This window comes from Camelus dromedarius, chromosome 27 (assembly GCF_036321535.1).
Source record: "Camelus dromedarius isolate mCamDro1 chromosome 27, mCamDro1.pat, whole genome shotgun sequence".
Taxonomy (NCBI): domain Eukaryota; kingdom Metazoa; phylum Chordata; class Mammalia; order Artiodactyla; family Camelidae; genus Camelus; species Camelus dromedarius.
This window is the reverse complement of record NC_087462.1, coordinates 9,648,450-9,667,625: the sequence shown is the minus strand read 5'-3', so window position 1 is coordinate 9,667,625 and position 19,176 is coordinate 9,648,450. Positions and strand designations below refer to the sequence as shown.

The 19,176-nt window shown below is 53.7% G+C and overlaps 2 protein-coding genes across 3 annotated transcripts; one reads left to right on the top strand and one right to left on the bottom strand.

Moving 5' to 3' along the window:
- Nucleotides 1-380: 380 nt before the first annotated feature.
- Nucleotides 381-7,212, bottom strand: BABAM1 (BRISC and BRCA1 A complex member 1). Its single transcript, XM_010995080.3, has 9 exons — nucleotides 7,074-7,212; nucleotides 5,838-6,179; nucleotides 5,036-5,094; nucleotides 4,318-4,438; nucleotides 4,157-4,235; nucleotides 3,402-3,426; nucleotides 1,892-2,021; nucleotides 1,609-1,695; nucleotides 381-883 (listed from the first exon to the last, which is right to left on the bottom strand). Exons 2-9 carry the CDS (start codon nucleotides 6,126-6,128, stop codon nucleotides 680-682), a joined length of 996 nt encoding a protein of 331 aa, XP_010993382.1. The 5' UTR covers nucleotides 6,129-6,179; nucleotides 7,074-7,212; the 3' UTR covers nucleotides 381-679.
- Nucleotides 7,213-8,432: 1,220 nt separating this feature from the next.
- On the top strand, nucleotides 8,433-16,791 carry USHBP1 (USH1 protein network component harmonin binding protein 1). 2 transcript variants are annotated; one of them, XM_031437555.2, is made up of 12 exons: nucleotides 8,433-9,639; nucleotides 9,734-9,882; nucleotides 10,096-10,534; nucleotides 12,372-12,497; nucleotides 12,669-12,805; nucleotides 12,977-13,117; nucleotides 13,391-13,564; nucleotides 14,119-14,368; nucleotides 14,921-15,142; nucleotides 15,843-15,949; nucleotides 16,158-16,280; nucleotides 16,521-16,791. In XM_031437555.2, the coding sequence occupies exons 1-12, from the start codon at nucleotides 9,586-9,588 to the stop codon at nucleotides 16,708-16,710; spliced, it is 2,112 nt and encodes a 703-aa protein (XP_031293415.1). In that variant the 5' UTR covers nucleotides 8,433-9,585; the 3' UTR covers nucleotides 16,711-16,791. The 2 variants fall into 2 exon arrangements, with proteins under 2 accessions (XP_031293415.1, XP_064336047.1); XM_064479977.1 differs by lacking the exon at nucleotides 12,977-13,117.
- Nucleotides 16,792-19,176: the final 2,385 nt, after the last annotated feature.

The following is a 19,176-nucleotide window of genomic DNA, read 5'->3' as shown; positions in this document are numbered from 1 at the left end:
GGCTTGACAGAGACCTGGCCAATCAGAGCATTCCACAGCTATGGCCCATGACTGGCCCAAAGCAAGGTTATATGACCCAGGCAAGGCCAGTCATATGGGCGAGCTGGGAGAGCCCTCACATCATCTGGGTTGGGATTTGGGGAGTGGTCACAGCCATCTCACCCCTTTCCACGGGTTGGGAAGAAAACAGGGCACACTGAATACCAACCATTCAGGGTATTTCACCCTTCCCCAGTGGCAACATCAGTGCACTTGGATACAGCCATGCCTGAAGCTGCCTAAGGCTTCCTATCCACAAGAACCAAGCCATTCTCCTTTCTGCTCAGGGGATGGGTCTTCTGTCACTTGGAACCAAAAAGATCCCAATTAACACAAGTTGATTGTTGTGGACCTGGGTTAGGGAGTCTCCGATTTTTATTTTGATGACAAAAATCACACAGGTAACAACAAAAATTACAACTGAAAAACTGGGAGTGGGATGTGGGCTGGAAAACATGGGGAATGGCTGCCTAGAGTCCTTGGGATGCTTCCCGGAACCCTGGGTTTCTTTCCAGGGTTCCCCAGGTGCCTGGGGTGCCTCCTGTGACCTACTCTGGGGGTCCTACAGAGCCCAGTTTGAGAACCAGTATTCTAGGCCACAGGTTTCTTTGCACAAGAAGGTTGGATGTACAGGGATGGTTCAGACAGTGGCCTCAACCTCGGTGGCTTCATCGTCCTCCTCCAGCAGGCTGTAGGAGGCATGGCTTTGGCAGGGCCGCTGCAGTGGATGAGCCAACAGCTTGGCCATACAGTTGTGAAGCTCAAGGGCTGGCCCAGCCAGTGCCACTTCATACTTATAGCTGGTCCCCTTGGTGTCCAGGCTGCCCATGAAGGCAAACATGTCCTGTGGGGTCAATGAAGGGCTGTTCAGACAGAGGTTCCCCTGACAGGCCCTCCCTGTCCGGAGGGCTTCCCAGGAGGGGCCTCAGGGATGGGTTCTGAAGGGTAAAGAGGAATTTGCCAGACAGAAAACATTCCCTTATTCAGCAAACATTTCATGCCACCCACCTAGTGCTAGAACCCCAAAAGGTCTCAGTGCTGGAGCCCCTGGTCTGGAGAGGCATGGCTGGATACAATGATCTCCAGCCCCCATGCTGATCTTCCTTGAGGAGCAGGGAAGGCTTCCCAGAGTAGGGACTTCTAATTTGGGTATTGAAGTATAAATAGGAGCTGGGCTCAACTCCTCTGGCTCACAGCTGGGTAAACTGATGCTCAAAGAGATAAGTGCCTGACTCCATGTACCACAGTTAGTTCAGGGCTGGGATGTAAAGAACCAGCAGAACCTCACAAGGCAAGAAGGCAGCAGGCACAGAGAAAGTAATAGCAACAAGAGAGGGAAGCAGTGAGGAAGTGGACAGGACCCTACATGCTCCTGGGCCACTGTCCCAACAGCCCCATTAATTCACTGCAGAAATGTGGGGAATGGTTGCTGAGTGACCATGATCCAGCAGGGCCAGGGCTGCAAAATGGAGATGTGCCCCCCACCCCCTACACTAGGGCAGGTGGATTCTGAGACATCCCATCTACACCTATACCCTCTTGCCACCCACACTCACAGCAGTCTCTCACCTTCCAGCTCATCTCCTCCTCCTTCTCATCGGTGCCATTGTGGATGTAAACAACATCAAAGAAGAAATAAGGGCACTGGAACATTTTCTGCAGGGGGAGGAAAGCCAGCCTTTGGGACTTGGGGCACTCCAGGCCCCCAAGACCACAATTCCCCAGCTTCTGCCTTAGGCTCTGGGAACTGGTCTCAAGGCACCCCAGCTCCTATGATCAGGAAGTCCCTCCTGGGATCTAACCACCATCCTGCTGGCTGTAGGCATCCCTCCCTCTCCCAGGCCTTGCTCACCTTCATGGGTTCTGTCAGGGAGAACTGAGGCTGGCAGGGTGGACGGCTATAGACAAGGATGGTGCGGACCACGTATGGTGGTGGAATTGTCTGCACATTCTCCGTGACTGGCAGCTCAGTCTTCTGTTGGCTACACAGGGGGAAGGAGGGAGGACGGGTCAGAGCACACTTTGATAGCCCACTCCTCTCATCACCCTTGGAGGCCCCACCTGACCCCTCCCAAGTTCACTGTTGCCTCTGAGCTTTCCCACATGCTGTTCCCTGTGCCCCAGCACCTCCCTAGCTTGGCCTTTCTGCCTGGCCTCTCCTGCTCCATTAGAGGCTTTGTTGACCCCAAAGCTAGAGCCTGCTCCGGCTATCCTCAGCACCCTGAGCATCCCCCATCACTGCGTTGAGTTGGACCTGCCCTACCAGGCCAGGAGACTCTTAGGTAGGGACCACATCTTATTTTTTTTTTATCCCTGCATGGGACCACATCTTATATGTTAAGTCAGCACACAGTTCCCCACTCAGCCACAGGTGGATCTCATGTTGAGCAGAGGACACTAGGCAGACAAAGGGCTAATACCCTTAATATGTAAAAAGCAAATCTGATCAACAAAAACAAAGCCAACAGCCTCCTAGAAAAATAGGTAAAGGGGACGAATAGACAAATTACTGAAAGAATAATGAATGGCTTTAAAATGAGTGAAAAGAAAAGCACAGCAAAGCAAGATGTGGCCTCTTCCCACCTATCAGATGGGCAGAACATTCAGCAGTGTGGTCAACCCTGGTGTTGGGGGAGATAAACAGGGTTAATTTCCTGGGAAAGTACTTTGGCAAAGTCTAGCAAAATTAAAAACACACACACCGCCTTGTTTTTGCATGTCTTTCATTGGGAATTTATCCCATAGATTCACTTGCAAACTCTGCCGAGATGGTTGTACCAGGATAATCATGGCAAACAAGGCAAAACACACTCCACAACCACCATCAGGGGGCTGACAAAAACAGGGCTTGGACTCCTTGGGCCCACAAGCTGAGATTTTTTTTTTTTTTTTTCATTTTTAAACTGTTGGGAAGAAAGAAACTCAAAGGGAGACTATTTTGCCACATGTAGAAATGATGTGAAATTCAAATTTGTGTCTGTGAATAAAGTTTTATTGGCTTATAGCCACACCCACTTGCAGGCATCTGGTCTGTGGTTACTTTTAGATTACAGAGTCTAGTTGCTACAACAGAGACCATGTGGCCAACAAAGCCAAAAATATTTACTGTCTGGCCCTTTAAAGAAAAAGTTTGCTGCTGCTGCCGCCGGAGAACCACTGGGCCGTTACAGAGTAAAGGAGGGCAAGACTTGAGAAAGAACCTCTTTTGCAAAACTGCTTCCAGACAGGTAAGTGAGCAGTTGTTCCCAGAAGAAAGGGTGGGAAAGGAAGACTTCAGACCTCCCTAAAGGTCTATTTCTGGGCTGTCTGGAGCTTTTACCCAGAAGGGGTGATGAACAATAAGTTCCCCCGGGGGGACTTACATGAGGCTGAAGAGACCTTCCAGATCTGGTGGGAACGCTAAGGAGAAGACCGGTGGCAGCAATGCGCGGGTGAGCAGGGAGAGGGGGCTTTCCTCCTCCTGATGCCAGGAGAGCGCAGATGCCTGAGCCTATTGCCAGGAGACATGCTGTGTAACCCTGGCCTGGTTGCTTGCCCTCTCTGAGCCTGTTATTCCCTCAATACAGAACATGAACTAGAGGGCCAGCATCAAATGTCCTGAAGACCCTTAGTGACTGAAAGCCCCCTTTCCCACGGGGCTGGAGCCATCCTCCTCTCATGAAAGAGCCATGGGTGTCCCTGTCCCCTTCTTCCCAACACATTGTTTTCTTTGTAACTCACTGGAATCATATTATATCGAAGTTCTGGGCTGCAGTGAGCCTTTAATATTCAGGTTAAAGGGGCAGAAGCAGTGATTGCGACTTTTCAGTCACATATGGCCATTTATTGTGCACCGATTGTGTACTTGGCCCTTCCTGAACTATTCCCTGTATGGATGCACTGTTGATCTCTGGAATCCAAATCAGCAGTTTTTGCTTCTGTACTCTGACTTTATCTTCCCAGTGACCCTGTGGGGTAGGGGGTTCAGGCCTCCCATTTTACAGATGAAGAAACTGAGGCTTAGAAGGGTGACTGGCTCAAGCCTGATGTGGCAGAACTGGGATCGGGACCTGAGCTGGGGGAGCCAGGCCCCCCACCCGCCACCGCTGCTCCTGGAGCCCTCTGCATGGAAGGATACTGAAGGTGGAGCAGGAAGCCGTCTCCAGGTCGTAGAGGCAGCTGCAAAGCTCTCGGGGGTCAGAGGTCAGGCCGGACAGCTGCCAGGAAGCACGAGACTCAGCGAGGGGTGCCCTTGATCCCCAGGGGACCCCAGGGAACCCAGCCGTGCCCCAGCCTCACCCAGGCGGTGTCGTCGTTCACCACCACCAGCGCGAACTCATGGCTCTTGTCGATCTTGTGTTTTGTCCGCACGAACATCTCGATCATTTTCTGGGAGACGTTGAGGGCATTGGTTTTGGAGCTGGGGGTGGCCAGAGAGTGAGGGGGTGCTTAAGCCCCAGGTAATGCAGCAGGAGGGTGGCAGAGCCCTGGTGCAAACCCATCCCAGCTGACCCTCTCCTCATGGGTCCCTGGGGCCAGCCTGGGTCTCACATCTGATCCTTGGGAGAACCCCCACCTTGGTTCAGCCATGGGTCATCAGGAGTGCCAAGGAGGGGAAGGGGGGCTCATCCTCAGCATCTCCCAGAGCTCCTTAGGCTGCTTCCAGGCCCTGCTGCCTGACCCCAAAGAGACCTTGCTGCTCAGGGCAAGGGCTTTGGGGTCAGCCAGACCTTGGTCTGAGTTTGGCTCTGCCCACTGGCTGTGAGGCCTGGGCCCAGTCACTTTGTTTCTCAGAGTTTTCATTCATTGCTGTGATACACAGCATGTGACAGCTCTTGGAACAGAGCCCCAGTGGGCCACAGTCGTATCATTACCCGTTCTCACTGCTACTTGCCGACATCGCCAGGCCCCAGAGCAGGCCATTTAGGGGTGTCTCAGAGAGAGAGAGCCCTGAGTTTTGGGGGCTGGGCCCCTCCCAGCCATGGCTGCACATTTAAGTACCCAGCGGCCCTCTCACCCATTGAATGACTCCAGCTTTGGCAGCGACATTTCCTCCGACAGGTCCAGGCAGATGATCTGTCATGAAGTTGGAGTGTGGTGAGGGCTGTGTCCAGCAGCACCTGGAGACTGGACATTAACACTGGCCCCCACACCATCCTGCTGGCCCTCTCCAGGCAGCCCCATCTAAAAAGGCTGTATGATGACCTCCAATCCCCAACCAAGCCATCCACTTTGGTAGGAGGTAGCTCAGGGAACAGAGCACTGGACTAGGAGTCCTGGTTGATGAGTGAATAAATAACCCAGAGAACATTTAACACAGAAAGAAGAAAACAGAGTGGGTTGAACCATGGCCCTCCAAAAGATAGATCTACCAAAAGCATCAGAATGTGAATTTACTTGGAATTAAGATCTTTGCAGATGCAACCAAGGGAAAGATCTTGATATAAGATCATGCTGATTTAGTGAGAAGTGTCCTTATAAAAGAAAAGAGGAGACTTGGAGACATAAAGGGGAAGGCTAGGTGCAGAGACAGAGATGGCAGTGATGCGGCCACAAGCCAAGGAACAACTGGAGTCCCCAGAAGGCTCCTCCCCTGGGGCCTCCAGAGGGAAATGACATCTTGATTTTAGACTTCTGGCCTCTAGAACTGTGAGAGAATACATTTCTGTTGTTTTAAGTCACTTAATTTGCAGTCATATTTCGTGACAGCCTTAAGAGTCTAACACTAAAGGACTGTTTATAAGTGAATCCTGAAAGATGAGAATGTTTAACCCAAGGTTCCCTAACGCCTCAAGGCCACAGACCAAGCCATCACTTACCACTTTCTCTGGACAGTTGACCCTTGGCGTCCGCACTTGGACCTCTGGGGCTGGCGGAGGCACCTGCCATGGCTTGGGGCCAGCTCCTGGAGGGTTGGGGGTCCCGTCCTCAGCACTGGCAGCTTCACCCTCACCCTCGCTACGGCTGCCCACACTGGCCTGGGCCCCCACCGCCCGGTCCTCAGCCCCCTCAGGGTTGGAGCGGGTGCGGGGCCTGGGCTCCGTTGACTGTTCCTCTTCCTCCTCTTCCTCCTCCTCCTCTGTGGGACTGCTGGGCTCTGCCACCTCCATGGCTCCTGAGTGGCAGGATGGAGCAGGAACGGAGGAAGCCAGGATCTTTTCCTTAGGGGTTTTAAAAGCATTTGGTTATTGGGCAGAACAGGCATGAGCCTCTTACTGACTGTAAGAGTTGCTCCTCTCAGGAACTCAGTTTCTTCATCTGTAGAATAGGTGCCTTTTACACTTATCAGCCCAGCATCCACTCTGACTTAAGGTAACAGTCTCCCATTTTTTTCTGTAGGGCTAACTCTATTCCTTTCCCTCTTAGCTAGTGAGCACATCTGGCCACTGTGAATGGCTCAGAGATGGGGACATGACTCAACACAGGCCAGTGAGGGGTAGCTCTGGGACTTCGAATAGTTCTGTTAGAGAAGAGTGACTCTTTAGAATCGCAGAGCTGGGAGGTTACAAGTCGAGAGCTACTAGGAGCCTCTTTGCCTCCAAGAGGGGAAAGACAGCCTGCCTGAAGTGATGCTCCCCCAGAAAACAGCAGATAAGACGTCAGAGCCCCTGGATCCAGCAGTGCCTAACTTCCCTTTCCTACTGAAGCCAGACTGAGTTGGGTTTTCTGTTACCTGAAACTGAAAATGTCTTGGTAAAGAGAGGAATAATAACTTCTAGGATTCTCCCCAGTGGGCGCTGGCTGCCGAGTGGGTGTCTGCACAAGGGAGGGGAGCAGATCTGAGTGCTACAAGTTCCTTTGAGAAAGACCAGGACGCCAGTGGAACAGTTCGCCTATCTGGGGCTGTCGGGGGTGGTCTCTGAGCGCCTTGCATCTCCCATAACCTCCAAGGAAAACAAGGCTTAGCTGTAGCAAGAGGGATGGAGGCTAGACTGCAGGAGAAACCAGAGCTGAAGGCGGAAACCCTAGGGCAGGCGAGGGACTGAATTTTTAGGGTAAGGGAAGCTGGGCCTCTAGGAACGGATCCCGCGCGCTTTCACCACCCAACTGCTCACCGTAGACTGAGCCTCCCTCCAACTCGGCTGCCGAACCCCTAGGAAGCCGCCATCTTTAGCAGCCGGAAGTGGTGCGGCGCGGCCGCCACGCCCCCTGGGAAATGCAGTTCGACAGGCCGTAAGAGATGAATGGGACGAGGCTGGAGAGCCTTGGAACCTGATAGGCTGGGACTGTGCTAGAAGGCGGGGTTTGGATTGTGTCAGACTGGAGTGGAGTTAAGTGGGGCGGGATCTGGAATGTGATTGGCTAAAGTGAGATTAAGGCATAGCTTTTCTGTTTCAGGCCGATTCACACTGCGCTGGTCATCGCTTCTACCGTCTTAGGCTGGGGAACGGCTGAGTAGAGTGAGGCTTTTAATGGAATAGGCTCAGAAGAATGGAGAAGGCCTAGTCTGCCTTGTGATGGCCGGAGTGGGACTTAGTTGGGCGGGATTTAGAAGAGGCGGGGCTGATTGGTGATTGGTAGAGTCGACCAGGTTCCAAGGTCCCGCCCAGCTATTTAATTCTGCTCCTTCTTTTACATATATTTGCAAAAATTTAAAAATACTAAACCAGAACTCTTTCAAACCACCCTTCTTTCTTCATGCACACGTCTCCTTTCAGCCCCATAACCATTTAAAAACTGACCCTTAGCTTCTTTATTTGTAAAAGAGTCAATTAAGCCTACCCACATCAGGCAGGCTCAGGTTCGGTCACGGCCCGGAGGAGTTGTGTAAAATGAGCCTGGAAGGATGGAGAATTTGCTAGAAAAAACGAGAGGGGGAAGCTCATTCCTGGCAGAAGGAACCACTGGGCAATGTTCTGGAGGCTTTGAAGAGCTTTGGAGTGGTGGAGCCTCTCACAGGTTAACATGGCTGGAGCACAAGCTAAGAGAATTTCCATGCCTCTGGGTACCTCAAAGTCAGAGAATTGCAATTTCTCTCTCTACTACCTCTGCGGACATAGAAGCGAGACGATATGGCTTCATAGGGTCTGTCTGTCAGTGGGACCAGGAAGATTCACGCCGGGCTCTACACTGTTTAAGCCAAGTGCAAAAGGAAGGAAAGGGTGTTTAGGGCAGAGGTTACAGCATGGCCAAAGGCCCCAGGGTGTGAGAGAAATGAGAACCTTCAGCTGTTCATTGAGGAAGTCATTGTGACTAGAGCATGGAGTACACATTGGTGCCAGCAGCAGGCATCATTTTTTTTTTTAACGACCTTGAATGCCAGGTTAAAGAGCTTAAAATGTTTCCCAAGGGCAATGGGGAGCCATGCAGGGTGTATGAGCAGGGGAGGTGAACAATGAGATCTCTGCCTCTGAGGTCTGGGTGGGGCAGGGAGTGGAAGGGTGGCTGGGGAGCCCAGAGAGGGAGCTGGGCTGGCATCCAGGTTAGTGGGGAGAGGCTTGGGCTGGAACTATCAATAGAGACAAGGAGGAGGCCCTTTAGAGGAGGATGCAGGAAAAATGAGCAGGATGTAGGGACCATCTGGGCTCTGAGGAATCCAGCATTGATGGAGGAGAAACAGCAGCTGGCAGAGGAAGCAGAGATGGGGCAGTCAGAGAGGTCATAGGGAACAAGAAGGGTGCATTATGATTCAGTTCCCGGATTGGTGCCGGGCATGTGCAAATTGCTTGTTAAAACTCCATGACCCTGGGTAGGAAGATAAGAAAATTGAGGCTCATCATAGACCATCACTTGCTCAAGGTTACCAACCCCAAATCTATCTGTGACTGAAACAGAATGAGAACTCTGACCCTGACACTGAAGGTATGAGCAGAGAAAAGAAGTTCACAAGGGTGTCAGATGAAGAGCATCGGCCCAGGGGAACATTCTGGCTTTTGAGAAATAAAATCCAAGGGTCAGAGTTGGAGGAGCCATGGGGTTGCTTGGAAGCAGAGGTGAGGAGGGACTGACATCTCAAGAGCTGGACATGTGTCCTCCTGCTGGGGCTGGAGGAAGCCGCTGTCCTTGAAGAGGAAACTGCATGCACAATAACAAGTCACATGGCCAGGGGAGGGGGCTTCCTGTTTCCCGGCCCCTCCCAGGCTGGCCTTGGCCAGCCCAAGGCCTGAGCGGGCAGTGGCCAGAGTGACCCCAAGAGTGTCCAGGGACTCGGTCCTCTGACCAAGATGCCCCCAGAAGAACAGAGCAGTTGAATGCGCTGAGGGGACAAAACCCCAGGATTGGGAACTCTGGCTCAGGAGAGCCCTGGAGAGGAGAGGGGACTGTTAAACTCTTGGTCCCAAGCCCAGATAGGAGAGGGAGGGGAGCAAAGAGGTAGTGAAAAATAAAGGAGGCAGAGGAGAAGGAAGCGGTCAGGGCAACCTTGAGAAGTAGTGAGCTGCCTGTCAAGGGAGGCATTCAAATGTGCCAAATCCACATTGATAATTCCGGATCCTTTTGGAGAAGGGAAATCAATGCCCATTTCACAGAAGAGGAAATTGAGGCTGTAATTTGCTTTAAGCTGAGATCAGGCTGTGGTTTTGGTGGGTGAGGAAGGAGAAGGAGTCAGAGGACACCGATTTCTGGATAATGAGTGCCAGGGCCACAAGGCCCAGAAGCCGGCGAGGGAGGCACGCTCTGCCCGTAAGTGTCCCCTCTCCCTGCCACATCTAGCTCTGAGAGACCCCAGGACCCAGACCTGCCAGGCTCAGAGCTCAGTCCTAGGGATTATTTGCAGGGTGAGCTGGACCCTGTGGCAGAGAGTTCAGAGGAGGCTGAGGCAGCCAGCAGGAGTTCTGAGCTGGGCCCAGTGCCATCTCAGGATAGCTGCAATCCAGAGTTGCTGGGCCCTGAGGCAGAGGCCAAAGGGCAGAGCCTGGAGAGCAGGTAAGGTCTGATTGGTCCATTTCCCCCACTACGGACCGGGCACATCTTTCCGACCTATAGATCTTTTATGACCCTCCCATGGGTCCCACTGCCCTAAGCCTGACTTTTAAGACCCTGCATAATGCAGTCCTATCCTCATTACAAAGCCCCTGGATGCCAGCCACCCCTAGATGACCCCATTTCCAGAACTTTCCATCTCTCACCTCTTCACAGGACTGACAAAGAAGTTGATGGGGACTCTAGCAGGGGACCAGCCCTAGCCCCCGAGGGGCCCCATGAGCCTGTTGAGGAAGCCCACCAGGCCCCAGGGGCAGCCCCACGAGATGGGGAGACTCTTCTCTCTGGATTTGGAGCCCCCGATGTGTTTCAGACTCTCCAGCAGGCTCTGAGCTCCCTGGAGGCAGCTGCTGCTGCCTGGCGCCGCCGGCCCCCAAGCTGTCCTAGGCCAACGGAGGCAAAGGACAGAAGTGAGGGGGAACCGAGGCCCTGCTTGGAGAAGGAGGGGGCTGGGGGTTGCCAGCGGGAGGCAGCCCGGTTGGCTGAAAGGAATGCCTGGCTGCGTTTGGCCCTGGGCAGCCGGGAGGACGAGCTGAACCGCACACAGTCTTCACTGAAGGTCATTCAGGCTGAGAAGAAGATGCTGCAGAGAGAGGTGAGTGGTGCAGGCCTGCCTCCCAGGGATCCCTGAGTGAGGAAGGAGGCAGGCCTGGCATAGGACACATTCAATCATTTGTTCATTTGTAAAACTTTATGGAGCCTTGGCTGCTAAACCCCAAACGAAGGTTCCTTGCAGCCTTAGTTAAAGTGATCAGGGAGGCCCACTTGAATGAAGACCACAGAAGGCAAGGGAGGAGCCATGCAAGGATCTGCAGGAAGAAAGTTCCAGGGAAAGGGAACAGCATGTGTAATGAATCTGAGGTTCGAGTGTGATTGGTGTGTTAAGAGAAGAGTGGGGAGGCCAGTGTGGAGCTGAGTGGGAGGAGACATGGTTATGGAGGTGGCAGGGCCTTGTGGCCGCAGGGAGGATTTGAGCTTTTGCACTGAGTGAAGTGGGAGCCACAGAGGGTTCTGAGCAAGCAAGGGTACAGACTTGATGCAAGCGCCCTCTGGTGGCTATGAAAGGAACAGCTAGTGGAGGAAGAGGGTGGAGGCACTGGTCCAGAGATGTAGTAGTGAAAGTTGTGGAGGTAGAGAGAAGTGGGCAGATTCTGGGTGATGTTGAAGGTAGAGCTGGCAGGTGTGGGTGTGGAAACTAGAGGGGGGCTGAAGATGAGTTGGGAACCTGGGAGACCAGGAGAAAGATATCGGGAAGCTGCGGGAGGGGCATGTTTGGTGAAGGGGAAACCAGAGCTCTTTGGACCCTGATGAGCTCGAGATGCCCTGAGCCATCCACATTGGGGCCACTAAAGGGACAGTTCTATGTCTAAGTCCAGAGCTCAGGGATGTCAGGGTGAGAAGGACACAAGTGGTGAGACTTGGGGCTATAGGAGCCCAGCACAAGGATTGGGGCCCATTTCCTGGCCGGGAAAGATTAAGTCTTTTTTTTTTTAAACACATCCAATACCCCATGCCTCTGGCAACCACCAATCTGTTCCCTGTATCTGTGAGTTCAATTTTTAAATTTTGTTTTATTTTAGACTCTATATATAAGTGATACTATATAGTATTTGTCTTTATCTGGCTGATTTATTTCACTTAGCATAGTGCCTTCAAGGACCATCTATGTTGTCACAAATGGCAAGATCCCTTATTTGTTATGGCTGAATAATATTTCATTATATATATATCCATTCATGAATATATACATATATTTATATATATGGATGGATCCACCAATCCATCAAGGGACACTTGGTTGCTTCCATGTCTTGGCTATTGTAAATACTGCTGCAATGAACGTGGCAGTGCAGAAGTCTTTTCAAGTTAGTATTTTGGTTTCCTTCAGATAAATGGAATCTTTGGGATTCCCTGATGAAGCTAGAGCCCTTCCCTGCTCCCTCCTGTGACCAGGCACACTGCTCAGGCAGTGGTTCCAGAAATGGAATTGCTGGATCTTATGGTAGTTCTCTTTCTCATTTTTTGAGAAACCACCATACTGCTTTCCGTAGTGTCTGCACCCATTTACAATCCCACCAACAGTGCACGAGGGTTCACTTTTCTCCACACCCTCAATAACACTTGTTACCTCTTGTCTTTTGGATGCTGACCATTCTAAGTGATGTAAGGTAGTATCTCATTGTGGTTTTGAGTTATGTTTCCCTGATGACTAGTGATGTTGAGCATCTTTTCATGTACCTGTTGGCCATCTGTATGTTTAAGGAAAGAGAAATCTCTGAGTGGCTGAGTGACTTGCCCAAGGTTGTATGGTGAGGGATTTGGCAGGATGCATATCTCAGGGTCCAGCCTTCAAGCTGAGGCTCTTGCCACTGCCCCAGGATAAGTCCTAGGGAAAGATGGTTGGAGCCCCTAGACCCCATATTCCCCCACAGGTCCAGGAGCTTCAGGATTCCCTGATGAGGCTGGAGCCCTTCCCTTCTCCCTCCTGTGACCAAGCACGCGGCTCAGGCAGTGGTTCCAGCAGCTCTGGGGTGGACGGAGAGACCTGGGGCACTCAGGTGAGTGTGGAAAGCTAAAAACCCTGATCTTAAGATCCTTACGGTTTGGGGAAGTAAGACTCAAATCACTGATCATGTGATCCAATAGCTTCTGGGTCAGAAAAGGCCTACACCCATGATGCTGGGCTCTCAGTGACAATCTGGGTGAATCAGTTCGCCTCCTTCTGGCAGGATCCCTTCTCCCTGGCTCACCCCCTACTCCGGCGCCTCCAGAGTGATTCCAGCACCCAGATACTCGGGCCTCTCCCCACCCAGCCCCTTGCTCCTGAGATGCACATCATAGAAACCCAGATGGGGCAGCTCCGGGGGTAAGAGCCACAAATGCTGAGCTCATAAGGGCACTGGTGCCTCCCAGCTGGGATAGAAAGGCAGGAGTCTGGAACTGGAGTGGGTTGGGGGTGGGGGAGGGTGGAAATCAATTGAGTCCTAACTGCCCTTCAAGGCCTCGCACACTCCCTCTTTCCCACCTCCGGAGGCAGGAACATTGAGAAGCTCAAATGCTTCAACCGTCTGCTGTCGGCTGTGCTCCAGGAATACAAGGGCCGATGTGAGGGCCTCAGCATGCAGCTGGGCCAGCGGGAGGCTGAGGCCACTGCTCTGCGTCTGGCCTTGCAGTATAGGTCAGTGCACTTCGCCCATGATAATATCACTGACTGGGAAGCATCCTCAGAGGATGGCCCCAGTCTGCAGAGGGAGACAGGGCCCTTGCAGGAAAGTGCTTTCCCTCACCATGGAAACTGACTTAAAGCAATTTTAGTCGAAAAGCACTGAAGGAGTTTACAAACACCCTGTGGTGGAGGTGAGGGGAGAAGTGAGGGGCCCTGGAACAAGTGGGGATGTCACCTCCCCAGCAAGATGGGTGTCCTGGAGTGCTCAGGACTGCTGTCCCACAGTGAACACTGTGAGGAGGCATATGGGGCCCTCCTCACTCTGCGGGAGGCAGACTCAAGAGCAGGAGAAGATGCCTTCATGGGTGACTTGGAGGTGGCTGAGAAGGAAGCTCAGAGGCTGCTAGTGCAAGAGAAGGCTGCCATGGACGGAGGGACACTGCAGGATCCACATCCAAGGTACCCCTGGGAACCCTGGGAACTGGGAGGGCCAGTGAGTGGGGCTCTGATTGGAGATTGGGCTCTCAGAACTGGTCCCATGTTAGGGGTTGGCATGGCTCCTGTAGTTGGCATGAGGCCTGCTGGTGTTGGCTGGTTGCTACTCAACAAAATTGGCATGGTGGTGACAGCCATTGGGCTTGGTGTAAGATCCAGCAGGGTTGGCATGAAGATGGACAATGGTGCCCACTGATTAAGGGGGTTGGCATGATGCTGCCTAACAGTGTTGGCAAGTTGAGTGATGGTGCCCATTGGGTTGGCGTGATGGCACCCACCATGATGGCATAAGTGATGGTGTGCATTGGCATTATTCATCACTTTTGGGTGATGTTGCCCATTAGGGTTTACATTATGGTGCCCCCCATGTTGTTTTGACTGTGCCCACCATAGATGGCATAGGAAGGACGCATCATGGTCAATAAGACAGAAGAGGATGGAGCCCACCAGGTCTGGCATGGAGGTAGCACAACCAGGCCTGCCCGTGTTGACATAGGCCCCTCTTCTGTTTCCCATAGCCCCGAGGGCAGCAGCGTGGATAGGCCCACACCACAGGAGGTAGCTGCCCAGCTCCAGGGCTATGTCCAGCGTCTCCAGGAGCGCCGTGCTCTAGTGAAGATTACCCCAGAGCCTGGTCCCCCATTGGCACCTATATCCACTGTGCCCCATGCGGAAGCCATGGTGCAGGCCATTCTGGGGACCCAGCCTGGCCCAGCCCTGCCCCGGCTGGAGAAGATGCAGATCCAGCAGGACCTGGCGGCCACACGGGTACACATGGGCTGTGGTCAATGTGCCAGTCTTTCCTGGTGGGACCAAGCCATTTGTTGAGTCTGAGAGAGATGTGATTGCAGGACCAAGTGTAAGGGAGAGTTTTGCTTGTCTGCAGGCAAGCTTCCTGAAGGGAGGCAAATGGGAGCCATGGTTCTGAGGGATGAATAGGAATTTGTCCTCTGGAATTCAGTTTCTTGTAAGACTCCAAATCTGGCTTTCCAAAATGCCTCTCCTATGGAAAAGAGATAGGGGCAGGGCCATAATCTAGGGTATGTAGCCTGGCATGAAAGAGCTGAGGTTCTGAATTTGGAGAAACTCCAGACACTCCCCCTGAGCTGCTACTTGACCTTGTCTAAGATACTTGCTCTCTCTGAACTGCCATTTCTACAGTTGTTGTTTTTATGAGAGAGTATTTCCCATCAAGCTAGATCATAGTGAGGGTTTGCATTCTTGCCTGACCAGCCCTCTGGGGGTGCTTCCTAGAGCCTCAGTTTCCCCAGCAGTTGACCCGAGAGGCACAAATTCTCTGCCCGCTTCTTAATCTCTCAGGAGACCCTGGCAGACCTGATGCTGCGGCTACAGCTGGTGCGGCGAGAAAAGCGGGCTCTGGAGCTGCGGGAGGCTGCCCTCCGAGCCCAGGGTCCAGCCCATGTGCTCCTGCTGGAGCAGCTGCAGTGGGAGAAGGCACAGCTCCAGACTGGTGGGGCCAACAGCAGTGGCGGAGACAGCAGTGGAGGTGGGAGCAGTGGGGACGAGGAGGAGTGGTCCCAGGTGAGTGGCTCTGCCTGGATCTGGTAGGGATAGCAGTATACTACTGGTGATGTGGTCCTGGTTAATCATAGCCTCCCTGGAGCCTCAGTTTCCATTTTTTTTTGCACAAAGAACAGAGTTGAATGTTTAAGTTGCTTGTCAGAGTTCACGCCTGTACTTTGGGCTTTTCTTCCTTGAGGGGATTGAGCCCAGTAAGTCCCAAGGGATTTCATGTCTTCCACTCAAACCTGTGCCTCCTTCTTCCCACCCCCAGGCTTATTCATACTCCCCTCTCTCCCTTCAACAGCATTCATCCACACTTCATCTCTTCCCAAATTTTGGCTCCAGCTTCCTCCCTGAGGCTCTCCTTTTTGCCACTTAGTGTCTAATAATATCTATACTCAGCTTAAAGCCTTAGCAGCTTCTGGAACCCTATTTTGAATCATCTCTTCTACCTAAGTCCTTGACATCCTGTAGGTCGAAGCTCAGATGTCACCTCTTCTGGGAAGTCCTCCTGGACTGCCTTAAAATGAGATCCTCTATTATTTACTTTCCTTTTTAGGGAGTAATTGTACCCCTATTGGGGTATCTCACCAGACTGGCAGCTCTGTGAGGGCAGGGGCTGTGGCTACTACAGTCCAGGTGATTTCAATGTCCAGCTTGGGCTGAGCACACACACAACCTAGATCAATGTCACTACCATCCCTTCTGCCTCCCACAGGGCCCTCCTGCTGTCCCTGGTGGCAGCAGGGGTACTGATGGAAGCCAAGGGGGAAAAGTGCAGGACCCAGGGGACCTGGCCCAGGAACTATCAGCGTCACTCACCCGGTATGTGTCAGAGTCCTGGGCTGGGAGATATGCAGCCTGGGTAAGGGGAATAGGTGAGAGCCTGCGGGTGTGTTTTATACAGTGGAGGGCTGGGTGTACACTTGTGTACAGTTGCGTTCACATAGGAGCATCTTGGGCAGGTGGGTGAGAGGAGGGAATGAAGACAGGATTTGCTCTGCCTGTGAGCCCCTCTCCATCCCTGTACCAGGGCTCTGAGCCTGCGGGAGCAGCTGCAGTCTCTGCGGGAAGAACTAGAAGAGGTGGCTCAGAAGGGGCGAGCCAGACGTGCTCAGAGTACTGAACTGAACAGTGATTTATGCAGAGCTCACAGGTGGGTCCCCATGTAACCTCAGAAGAATCTCTGGCTCTCTCTGAGCCCCTGTGTGTGACAGGTTCAATCCATTTCACACCTCCCCTGTTGCCTGATGTGTATCAGCCCCTGCTGAGTGATGCTGGGATCCCAGGAAAACCCAATCTCAAAGAGCTCCCATCTGGGACTGGGAGTACATAGGCCCTGTCTTGGGCAGAATGGGGGGTGGCTATTTTCTGGCTCAACCTCTTACCCACCCAGTGCCCTGGTCATGGCATTCCGAGGTGCCCACCGGAAGCAGGAAGAGCAACGGCGGAAGATGGAGCAGCAGGTGGCACTAATGGAAGCCCGACAGGCAGAGGAGCTGGCAGTGCTAGAAGCCACAGCAAGGGCCCTGGGGAGGCCCAGACTGCCCTGCCGACCTCCCCGGCCAGGGGAGACCTTTCTGTAGGCCCTGCTCTGGCCGTGTCTGGACATGCCAGATAGCTCTGGCAGGTCATGTCATAAACTGTCCTGGAGTAATGTTATGTTATATGGCGTGACTTTGCATGTTGAGATGTGTTCAGTGTGATGGGGGCTGGTGTGCCTGGGTGTCTGGGGCCTGATGGGGGCTAGCCAGGCATTTGAGAAAGACTTGGTATCTTTGGCCTGACACCATGTGGCATGTGAAGACATGTCAGCAGGGTCATGCTGGAAGTGCTTGGGCTGTGGGGACAGGATCCCCAGGGCTGGCTGGGGGAATTCAGGGTTCAGTGAGGTGACTAGCCAGAGCTGAAATTCCAGCCCTCATCTGTCTTCAGAAGCCCAGGGCAGAGTCCTCTGGGGTAGGGCACATCTTCCCTGCCCAGCACCTTCCCAGGGAGATGCTGGGTTTGGCATGGCAGATGCTCCCAAGAGGAAGATACCCATTACCCAGAAGGAAGACTGAGGCCTGAACGGTTCAGGGTGTGGAACATTAGCTGGAAGAGCATCACTCCCTCAGTGGAGGTGGGGGAGGAGGAATCAGAGGTGGCTTTGGAACTTGCATTCTAAGAATGTGGACTTAAGATAAAGGGCTCCTGGGTGGCGATCATAGCAAAGGGAAAAAAACCCAACAAGCAGGAACTCAGAGAGGTGCTAATGGTGGGCAAGGAGGCACGCTGCGGCCCTCGAGGGCCTGGATGGCCCCTGGCTAGGCTGAGAATTTGCTTTCACCTGCCAGAGATGGGAGCTATGGGAGGTGTTAATATCAGATTAACAGCAGGCAGCTGATTAGCATGTCATTTGCATATGCCACACCCCTCACCCTTCCACTCGGGTCTGGCAGGGTTGGAAAGGGGGGCTGGGCACGATCCAGTCACCCCGGATTAGTGGCCAGCTGTCCCCTCCTGGGCGGTAGCTGAAACCCAAGACGGGGATTAGAAAAGATTTTCATTCCCAGCCTGGTGGCGGCGGCGGTGGTGGTGTTTCCAGGCGGCACCTGTGCAGGTGTGTGTGGCGCTGCTGCCTCTCGCAGCGGAGGGCAAGGCTGGCCTGAGGTCGGCGCTAGTCAGCCGCCCAGAGTCAGCCTGGTCCTCCTGACCCATAGACGCCTCGGGAAGCGCTGGGGCTGGTGACCTTCGAACAGCACCGAGGCTGGCTTTGAAGAAAGCAGGAAAAGTCAGGCGGGCAAGGTCGCCCGGGGTGGAGCAGAAGAGCCGACTTTGCCCACCTTTGGTCCCTCTTCTGCCCCAGGGATCCAAGAGTGACCTTAGCCGCGAGTCCCCTCAGGCTCCCCGTGGAGGAGGCGGGGGCCCAAGAGGAGACAAGGTCACCTGTTGGAAGGTGGAGAAGGAGTTCGCGCTGGAGGTGGGGGCGGGAGCTGAGGCCGCTGTTGGGGAGCGGGCGCCGGTTCCCAGGCCGCCGGGAGCTGGGTCTTGCGGTTCCCACGGGTGCTCCCGCGGCAGATGGGCCCAGGCCTCTTTGTCCCCGGTCCGCGGCCGCTGCAAGGTCAAAAGTCACCTCGGGGCCGCGGGCAGGGGTCAGGAGGGCGGGGCCGGACCTCGACCGCCCCACCAGGGCCCCAGGGGATGCGGCGACGGTGGAGTTACTGGGAGGGGGCGGGGCGGCCGCTGAGGGGTTGGATCAATCCAAGGTTCTGGAATCTACGGCAGACCTTCTCCCCAGATCACTGTTTAGGAGCCCTCCTCCCTCAGACTTGTGTCCCTCAAACCTCAGTTCCCTGCCCTCTTCCTTCTCCAGCCTCCCTCTGACTCCATCCCCCGAGCCTTCTCTCCTCTACAAGTCTCCCTGTCATCTCTTCTCTGAGACCCCCCCCCCCCAAATCCCCCAACCAAGGATCCTGGAAAGTCCAGACCAGAGACCTATGGCTCCTGTCCTCACCCTAAATATCCAGCTAACGCCCCCATATTCCCAGGCAGCCCCAGAAACAAAGGGCTCTCTCTAACCATCCAGGCCCTTTCCCCCCAGAGTGGCTTACAGGCCAGAGAACTATAGTCAGACCCATGGAAAGCCCGTGCTTATGTCTAACCCTAGTCCTTCTTGCTTTCCATACTTGCTAAAACCTCCCCTACTTCATACCCAGCCAGACCTTCCCTGCGAGAGCCAGAGGCCCCAGGGCTGGGCGTGCATTGACTGGCTTCTCTAGAACCTTGATATCCTCAAGTGCTGCATGATCTCCAAGAATCTCCTGCCCTCACCAAGGAGGGTTCCCCCTCAGATGTCTTCTAGAAAGGGAATGCCTTTTCCCAAGGATGCTCCCTGAGAAAAGAAGGTGTAGGAGCCCATGGGGGCAGAGGGCACTGCTCCTCTTCAGGCAGCCCTCAAAGGCCCAGGCACGTGTCCTCATGTCCAGCTTAACCCAGGGCAGGGTGGGAGATAAGGCAGGGTGCCTGGCCCTGCAGGACTCCAAGGTGAAAGGTCACTGCAGGAAGGGCTT